General features: G+C 36.9%; 2 protein-coding genes across 10 annotated transcripts in view; one reads left to right on the plus strand and one right to left on the minus strand.

Annotated features, from left to right (window-relative positions):
• LOC144962821 (phosphatidylinositol-glycan-specific phospholipase D-like) overlaps nucleotides 1-420 on the minus strand; it is a 45,705-nt gene extending 45,285 nt beyond the window's left edge. The window contains exon 1 of one of the 2 annotated variants that reach the window (XM_078896098.1): nucleotides 209-420. In XM_078896098.1, the coding sequence (XP_078752224.1) occupies nucleotides 209-299 (91 nt within the window). In that variant the 5' untranslated portion in view covers nucleotides 300-420. The remainder of the gene's footprint in view (nucleotides 1-208) is intronic. The other variant, XM_078896099.1, reaches the window with a different exon arrangement.
• A 2,496-nt stretch (nucleotides 421-2,916) lies between these two features.
• The window catches only part of LOC144962822 (A-kinase anchor protein 7-like), a 27,963-nt gene continuing 20,879 nt past the window's right edge, over nucleotides 2,917-10,000 (plus strand). Inside the window, exon 1 of one of the 8 annotated variants that reach the window (XM_078896105.1) lies at nucleotides 2,917-2,983. Coding sequence is in view for 1 of the 8 variants with exons in the window: in XM_078896103.1 (XP_078752229.1) it covers nucleotides 3,191-3,212 (22 nt within the window). In the remaining 7 variants the exon portion in view is untranslated. Of the gene's footprint in view, nucleotides 3,058-3,077; nucleotides 3,213-10,000 lie in introns of those variants that run through there. The other 7 variants (XM_078896100.1, XM_078896101.1, XM_078896106.1 and 4 more) reach the window with 7 other exon arrangements.

Consider the following 10,000-nt stretch of genomic DNA (forward strand, 5'->3'; position numbering starts at 1 on the left):
CCAGAAGCCACTGATTAAGTGAATGCAAGAGCAAAAGAGATTCATCTTAAGGTCCAATCCCCCTATACAGGACGGCTACATCAGAACCCTGCTCCTGTGAGATCAGTCTGTGCCTGCGATAAAAACATAAAGAGTTCGAGTGAGCTGAAAATCCGATGGATGAAATTAAGTCTTTAATTTTACTTTCATTCCCTGTTTATAAACTTACTGATTTCGATGTGTGTTATTTCACCACAGGCACTCACTAAGAAAATACGAAGGCATATGAAAACGATGGTCCTTTGCAAATGACCTGTCATCTTGGTAATCTAACAAGTGATTGATAGGTCAATTCTCAACAAAAAAAAAAACCCAGGTTGTAAACAGTCACACACCTCGCCACTCCCACAGGCCATAGTAAACAAATTCACCAAGTGACTTGAATCAGGGTTGCCAGATTATTTTCAGGCATTCTGCCAACTGGATAAAAAAAATATGCCAAATGCCACAAAAATCTGCCAAACCGTACTATTTATAGTACCCCCTTTGAAAACTCATCAGTTTTGTTAAACAACAAAATCGCAAGGCCGATGTCATAATTTTTTTTTCATTTCCCAAGTTTAAACAAATCACTATCACTGACTGAACTGGCTGGGCAGGAAATTGTCTGTGAACGTTGAACCTGCCACAAAGATCGGGTTAATCAAAGTGATTAGACATATTTTGTAGTTTTGGCATAATCGAATCAAATCATCAGACTGAATTAATTGAGACAATGTTAGTGCTATAAAAGTAAAGACGTTCATTCCTAGGCCTCGGAAAATAAAATCTGCCAATTATCTGCCAAACCGTCTTTTCTCTGCCAGGCGACTTCAAATTCTACTTCAAATTCTGCCCAAAAAAGGACATTTGGCAGAAAATCTGCCAAATTGGCAATCCTGACTTGACTGGGAACGATTCTATTTTTAGGAGCCATGTGATTATAACCTTATTTGCCTTCATTCTGAAAGACCTTCGAAACAAAATAATTTGGCTATGGTTACCAGATTAGCGTTTCAATTCCCAATTAAGTTGTCCTAAATTTCTTTATTTTTTTAATAAATGAAAAGTTATAATAACAAATATACATATGAGACTAGGGTACTGAAAATCACATATATTTGAGGCCTTTCAAATAAATATTTGAAGAACTCCATGTGAATAATGATAATAATAATAATAATAATAATAATAATAATAATAATAATAATAATAATAATAATAATAATAATAATAATAATAATAATAATAATAATAATAATAATAATAATAATAATAATAATAATAATACTTTATTCATCCATAAGAAATATTTAGTATCAAATGTATTCTTCAACGGTCAATATTTATTATCATCCTTGGTCAAGATTGGTCAATGGGTCAAGATCAAAGTGCACCGTTTTCTTTTGGGTGGGAAAGAGGGAGAGGGAGCCACTTGTTTTTTTAAAGGACATTTTTTTTTCTCTGTCACACACACATACACACTCATTCTCACGCATATGTGTATCATATTATACATTACCTATAACCCGTGTCTATTTGAATACAAAGGTCTAGATTCAATTTAACGCAATATTAATTCAAAATATAAGGTGAATAACCCAAATTCAAAAGTCAGAATAAAAAGCCATCAATGTTAAGAACAAACTGCAATCTTCAAAACTCAACATGCCCCTGGAAACCAATATGTTCAAGCTCCAGCAATACCCCACGTGTACTGTATGATGACCAACTACGACATCCTTTACAGCCAAAAGGCCCACGGAGTCGATGATTATTCTGGTTTCTATAACTTTAAACAGATAGAAAAATAATCTCCGTTAGATCCTAGGTGCACGAATAGGAGTGCTCAACCAAAGGGCTATCGGGATTTTTAGCCCCCCTTACCCTAGTGTGTTATGGAGAAACTCTATACCAAAAAATAAAAAATAAAAACAACAACAACAAAAAACAAAACAAACAAAAAAAAAAAACAACGACAAAAACCCCAATCATCCCAGTTTAACTGCAAAAAAAAAAAAAAAAAAAAACAAAACAAAACGTCTAGACCTTCAACTACGTTCTCTCTCTCTCTCTCTCTCTCTCTCTCTCTCTCTCTCTCTCTCTCTCTCTCTCTCTCTCTCTCTCTCTCTCCCTCCCTCTCCGCCGACCCCCCCCCCCCTCTCGCTGTCTCTCTTTCTCCAGCAAAAACAACAAATGGCGTATACCTCCTACAACGACAGGACATTTCTAAAAAGACGTTCACTGACTGCGACATGCCACTGGCCAAGCCAATACATTCTGGCGAAATAAAAGGCGCCTCGAGTTATTCGTCTGGCTCGCGACGTTTGCCGCGGTACCTACATCACACTCTTAGAGAAATTTCAGTATATCCGTACAGCACTTAATTGCTACTGCTTATCAACCGCGATAATGTCAAATCACACAGCGCGCATTGCATTCACGCGGGATCCGATATTTGATCATTTTATTCACTAAGTGTAGATTTCTTTTGGAGTGATCTGAGGAAAAATTGATGTTTGTTTTTGTATTATAACAAAAGTACTGCATTCATGCCTGTAAACTAATGTCATTGATCTGTATTTAACATCACAGTTTTCACTGATTTCATTTTAATATCGCATTTTCCAACCGAGCGAAGTGTGAGTTCAAATACTTTCTTTGGATCTGGGCATTGGAGGAGGACCTTGTCTGTAGTGCATCATTGATTATCCAATTGTGTCAATCAATCGTTATCAATAGAAGAAAGCAGTTAATTTTTTTTTTTTTTTAAAAACAGCAAACGCGGTCTTTGTGAACGACGTCAACAAAAAAATTGGGTAATTTTAGTTTGGCTTTTTTTCACAACAAGAAGTCGTATTTTTCTCTTTCTTAGGTATTTGGCGAGCTATAAATAAACTTAACCGGCAATTTCGATTCTATGTCTCTGTGACTGTGATCTGTGTCTGAAGAATCCTGATTCAAAGTTGATTCTACTTTCTTTTCGTTCACTTTTAATTTAGAGAATTCTCCATCTATCGACGTGCACTTATTTGATATGTACACATCGCTCCATATATTTAATTTCTAATTATATAATTTTCTCAAAAATTGCAACACCTTGTCGATGCGCCAAACTATTCTCACTGTGATTTTGAAAGGAGACCTTTTTTTGTAACTTGAATTCTATCGAATGTTGAGAAAAGTCTTCAAACGTATTTACGTATTGTTTGTTCAGTTGTTTTGATAGAAAACTAACATTCTGTTGTTCATGATTCATTAAGCCCATCACAAATTGTATGGAGGATATAGTCTAGGCTTGTGGCTCCAAGAGTTGGTTCTTAAAAAGCGAACCTAGACTTGATATTGATATGGGTTGTGCATCTATCTAAATCTAGACGTCTAGATAGACCTTAGCCTTAGGCACTTTATTAATTAATTTGACTTTGATACCATTTTCTCAATACATTATAATAATGCATATACTACACAATAATGGATAAAACCCCGTTAAATTTAACTGTGTATGATTGACGGAATAGGACTTGAAATAACAATAGGCTTTTATTTTGGTGGCGTTTTTATACACCTCCGTTGGAGGTGTACAAAAACGCACAGTTTTTATACACCTCCATTGGAGGTGTACAAAAACGCACCGTTTTTATGCACCTCCGTTGGCGGTGATGGTAAAGTTGTTACTGCATACGTCCATGAGGTTTAAATAGTTTTAGATTGCAGTTTAGCACGCTGCTTAGTGATTACCGATGTACAATGATAATAAATTAAAGCATAATAACAATAATTTAAAAAATCAAAAGTAAAAAGAAACATGGCACACAAATACTGATCTCAAAGAAATAAATAATTTTAGAAAATTAAAATCGAAGTTTTTTAAAAACATGATAAAAAGTTCATAGTGTTTTTATGCACCTCCGTTGACGGAGGTGTATAAAAACGATCCGTTAAGATACACCGTCAACGGAGGTGCATAAAAACACTACGTAATAAGTATATTACTATTACTTACAATGTTTGCTGAGGGGTTTAAATTGTTCTTTGTGTACGGACTAACCTGTAGAAATTATATAAGAAAATTTTTGTCACAGACCACAGAAGTCTACCGTAACACTTAGAACGGGAAGTCATAGTTCGCAACGTTACTTGGCGTGTGACGAATAGAGCGAGGCAAAATGTCGGCAAGTGTGGGACGATTCATACCAACAGTCTACGTTTTCACTATTAAATCAGCTGAGCCGACGCGCCTCTCTCTCTCCCTCTCTCTCTCTCTCTCTCTTTCTCTCTCTCTCTTTCTCTCTCTCTCTCTCTCTCTCTCTCTCTCTCTCTCTCTCTCTCTCTCTCTCTCTCTCTCTCTCTCCCTTTCTTTCTTTCTCCATTCACTCTATTTCTCCCTCATATATATATATATATAAAATGCATGTATGTATGTGCTGGTGTTTGTCCGAGAGTGTTCAAAATAGTGTATTTCTCTCTCTCTCTCTCTCTCTCTCTCTCTCTCTCTCATATATATATATATAATATATATATATATATATATATATATATATATATATATATAAATCCTCATGTGTAAAGCGACCAATATTCCTCGCAGAGGGGTAAATACAGTCAATTAGTAACATATCTCCAAAACATTGAAAATAAAAATCTTTACATCAAACTGTAGAAGATCTATACTTACAGTTACTGATGCTCGAACAGAATCTTTTTTGTTAATGAATGGCGAATCGAGGGTTTCTGTTTACGAACATAACGATCATTGATGAGTCGTCGATGATGGTGAATCATGACATTACAGAAGGTTTTAACAGTCTCCTTGATGATCTGTGTGGTATGGTCGTCTTGGAAGTTTACACAATGGACGTCTCTACAATGGCTGTCTAGATAAGTAAAAAATTGAGGACGCATAATGTCCAGAACTTGTATAGTAATTTGAGAAATAGTTCTATGGTGAACACCAGCAGTAATGCCATGTTGCAGTAAATGACCCCTAAATACAGAATCTGTTGTGGAAACAAGTTTAAACATTTGTGGTGTGCTGTATTTTAAACCACCGCGATCCTTCAGTTTTGTGAATGCGGACCTGTCTTCTATATCCTCAGATTGCTGTGTTGATATGTATTGTGCACATTCGTCACAGTTTATTTTGTCAATTATTTTCCCGACTACATAGCCACTCATGTAATCCAATGCGCTTTCGTGATACTCGCTCGGGTTTAATAATATTTCTGAGAAATCTCTCAAAAGTGGCGGATCTTTCGAGCTGGTTGACGTAGGATTGGGGCGGAAAATTGTGATTTCGGTTCAACAACAGTTGGCAAAGGAGTTGCGTTCGCATTCTTTGATGGCGTGATGCCGTTCTTTTGAAGCAACGCTCTTAATGCATATTGAAATTGCATCGTGTTGGGGTTGTTGTTCCATCCACCGCGTCCTCTTACCATCGAGAAAAAGGTCTCCAAATGATCCTGACTTAGCTTGTATGTCAACAAGTATTTGAAGCCAGTGTCGTCATTTGACAGCAGATCTGTGGCCAATTTCTTAATTGAATTCAACGTCACTATAAAACCAATGAAGGCGGTTTTCCTCGGACCACTGATCAAAGGCCTCCCATTTGGTTCCTTTAATTGTGTGATGTATGAGCATATGTCATCAATGGCTTTACACTTAATTATCAAGTTGTGTTTGTCAATGCGGCTTTTGAATCCCTTGGCAATAGGATTTGAAGAGTTACAGATATCAAAAGCCTCATTAAAAACCTTGATGAATTTTGTAGTTTCTCCCGCTGTCGGCGAATTCAGGCAAATGAAGACCCCTCCTGCAGAAATCGATGGCGGTTGCAACCGAGTTACTTAGAGTTTGTGTGGCCAATTTCACTTTCATTTTGTTCTTGTGGAAAGCAATATGAATTGGCTTGAGTTTATTAGCCAAAACAAGGTTATCTTTTAATTGCAATTTATGAAGCGCTTCAATATACTCCCACTTGATAACATTTCCATTTGAAATAATTATCTTCTTGTCACCTAATGTGTTCCGAACATTTTTATCAAGTGGCAGGCGTCTAATAAAAAGTAAACTGCTTTCCCGTTTGACGGATGTGGAAATGTATGGACAAATTGTTCTCCAAAGCTGCAGCCAAGGTTATGAGCCGTCGCTTGATTTGTATGTGATCCATCACATACAACTGCCCTGACACAGAATCCGTAATCGTTCATCAAAACAATTGCCTCCTTTACTATATTGGCTTGGACCATTGCCGACAGCTTGTTGATGAAAAAATGTCCAATCGGTTGTTTCCAGTGGCCCCTCAATCCTACAGCCATGAACACCAATGCCTCAGTTGCTAACGTGTCCTCACCTATTCCGACCTTAGCACTTCCCATGTCCACGGAGCCTGAGTAGCACTTGTTTTTTGCGTCGTATGCATATTCAGCGCGTATTGCCATGGAGTCAAACATCACTGTCACATCCTTCATTGCAGGGTCGGTCTCCAGATTTCTTGCCATGAAAGTCAGCATTTCTCTATTAAAACCTGGTCGGCAGTCTATGGCAGTTGCCCATTTTCTGATTGTTGACTCATCGGGCAGAGTGAACATACTTCGGACATAATCATAAGCTTTGGGGCTGTAAAATCTCAGGGTTGTAGCGAAAGACTTCACATCGTCAGAATACCGCATACCCTTTGAAGAAGTGGAGGCAGATTTCAATTCGTTTTCAATGAGTGGAATCAGTGTCTCTCCAAAGTTTTCCATGATGGCATTTTGACCCTCCTGGGACATTAATCTTTTATTTTTAAGGTCATCCAGCAATGCAGAGTTTCTGACACCTCGTCGTTTAGCTTTCTGTGAAATCACCCTGTTTTTCTTCCTCTCAGCAGTGAGCTTTTCTTTCAATTCAATTAGCTCCTCTTTCATTTTTCTTAAATGTTCCTCAACACTCAAGTGAGAGTATGTATGGTCATCAGTGCACTTGTATTTCGGGATTGATGGTGATTCTTCTGTACTGGTGGATGGTTTATTTTTTGGTGGAGGCCGTTTGCGCGTGACTTTGATTTTTTGTGCTCGGGATATTTAGGGAAAATTGTGGGGACTGCGTCATTCTTAAGGCATCTAATCAACTTGCCATCTTTATAATCATCAGCCCTGAAGTGTTCTGAACAAACTCGAGAGTTTGGAGTTGGCTGCTATGGTTTTCCTTTGACGTCGTTTCTGCTGATGTTTTTTATCCATCGTTGTTTTCTCTCCTCATCATTTTTGGGGAAACTGTAACCAAATAAAATTACCATAATGGAACAAGATAAATGGTGTACCTTCCTCGATAGCAATCAAATGAAAAATGATTTAGGTCAAAAACGCAATACATATAATTGATTTATTACTTTGTTTTACTTTTACCTTTTACCCGAAACGTCCGCGGTCTGCGCCTAATAAATTGAAGCTTACAATTCAACACTTATCTTTATCTTTTATTTTGTTTTATGAGACCATATAAATTTTGTTCAATTTCTTGTTCCTTAAGATGATGCACATACACAAATACAACCTCCCTCACCCCCACACGCATATATATATATATATATATATATATATATATATATATATATATATATATATATATATATATATATATATATATATACATACACACAACAACAAAAAAGAAAATAAACAATATTATCTTTAAAATAAAACAAAAACAAAAACAAAAAAAATAACAACAACAAAAGTAAAAATCTAAAATTACTACATAAGCAAATGCAAACACAAACGATCAAACAATGGCAAGGCTAATTTTGATAAAAGGTTTAAAAAAATAGAGAGAGGTCTTCATAAGGCGTTATATATGTATCAAGGCATTGCTATTTTATTTAATTTCTTTTATAGAAAAATAGGGCTATTGGTCAGTACTGACCCCCAGACGCTAGTACCTGCGTGTCAGTGCTGACGAACAGGCGCCAGCGCCTGGGGGTCAGCACTGACCAATAACCTGGTGTTATTGGTCAGTATTGAACAACAGGTGCCGCCGCCCACAGACAGCCTCTCTTCGGTCTGTGCCACCGCCCGCCATTAATCAGCACTGACGAACATCGGGCCTGTTCGTCAGTGCAGACAAAGACCTCTTCGCACTTATTCGTCACTTCCTAAAGTAAAAAAAAAAAAAACAAAACAAAAAAACAAAAAAACAATTAAAATCCCAGGCTTTCAAGGCCAACTTATCCGATGACACTTAGCAACACTTGGTCACTTAGATAAATTTGATGTCTAACGCGTTAGATCGTGGCCTTCGTAAAGTTATGGCCTGATACTTACCAAAAAATGACGTCAAACTGCCAGTCTTTTGTCATAAAAGAAAACAAATCGTGAGTCGTATTCAGTAGTTCAACCAACGAAATAACTTGTTTCCTTGAGCTCTACTAACAACTCACTAACCGGTGCAAAAACCAAATAATGACGTCTGCCGGTCCTTTTAGATTTCAGTATCAGGCTATAACATAACGATGGCTACGGTTAGATGCCGTTGGGGCAACGGTATGACTGTCGTTGTTTCAAGCCACCATACGATTCTTTTTTATTTATGTTGTCTTTGTGTGTATGTGTTTTTGTTTTTCTTTTTTTTTCGTATATTTTCGTTATTGCTTAAATTAAAGAAAAATAGAGGAAACGTGTTATAATATAATATTTCTTGTTACGATTCTTTTATAATACATTGTCCATTCTATTGATGAGGTTTTTAAAAAAATGTCTTTGTTTTGTTTTTGTTTTTTTGTCATGCAAAAAAAAAATAATCATAACGGAAAGGAGGAGAAACCTGATAACGAATAGATAATTCCATTTTTTTTGGGGGGGGGGGGGGGGGGGGGGGGGGGGGGGCAGCGTGGCTCAGCGCTACGGTCTTTGCTTCGTACCGAAAGGTACCGAGTTCGATCACCCACCGCTGCGCTGTGCGTCACGCAGTGAGCATGCGCGTTGGAGGAACCGAAATATAAGGTTGCCAGTTTGGCGTTTCAACATCAAATTTGGTATTTTTCTCAGGATTGAACAATATCATTTGTTTAATTAATTGATAAATTTATTAAACAAATCTCACGTAAACCGATAAAAAAAAGGTGAAACCAAGGGACTTCCTTGCGACTAGTATGGGACAGGAAATGTGGATTTATTTGTCGTAGAACAAGTTATTTCAAAAAATGGCATTTTTCCATAATTTTGGCACCGTCAGTACAGGCGCCAGAACTGACCAATAGATACCAGTACCTATTAGTCAGTGCTGACCCCCAGACGCTGGTGCCTGTTCGTCATTACTGATCCCCAGATGCTAGCGTCTGGGGGTCAGTACTGACGAATAGTCACTCCGATAGAAAAAAGTGAAAAAGGTAAATTAACTTACGGGTGAAATGATAGAGTTGATTCTTTAGATTGTTTGTTCGTGCAATGAACAACGCAGCAACTCTGGACCATGTTTGAAAACGATATTATTCTTCAAAGATGAATAATAGATATTTAGTAATTCGTAAAATCCAAATGGAAATATGTATAAGTAAACTTAAATAAAATCACAATTCTGTAGTAAAGAGAGGTTAACATTTATAAGGTTTCTACTGTTTGCGTAAATATAAATATATGTATAACGGGTATTCTTTCATGTCGGTTGTTTTGATTCATTCATGTTAAAATATTTTTGATCAATAAACAGTAAGTTTAAATGCAACTATTTGCGTCTTTTGAAGGGTATATCAAACATAAAACAAATTTAAAGGAGCAGGACAATGTACCGTTATGAAAAAAATACAAAGTTATGGTAGGACTTGAAGAGGAACGGAAAATAGACTAGTAATAAAATTAATCAGTAGATTTTTAGCCTTAGAGGGCCAAACTGGCATCTTTCACCTGTCTCGTCATTCTGTCATCACCTTCATCCATAGATATACACCTTGTACTACCAATCGCTTGCGAGAATTGGCGGGGTTACTTTACGTCACTAAAAAATT

This window comes from Berghia stephanieae, chromosome 1 (genome assembly GCF_034508935.2).
Source record: "Berghia stephanieae isolate SIO BIC M18660-M18661 chromosome 1, UCSD_Bste_1.3, whole genome shotgun sequence".
In the NCBI taxonomy this organism is placed as follows: domain Eukaryota; kingdom Metazoa; phylum Mollusca; class Gastropoda; order Nudibranchia; family Aeolidiidae; genus Berghia; species Berghia stephanieae.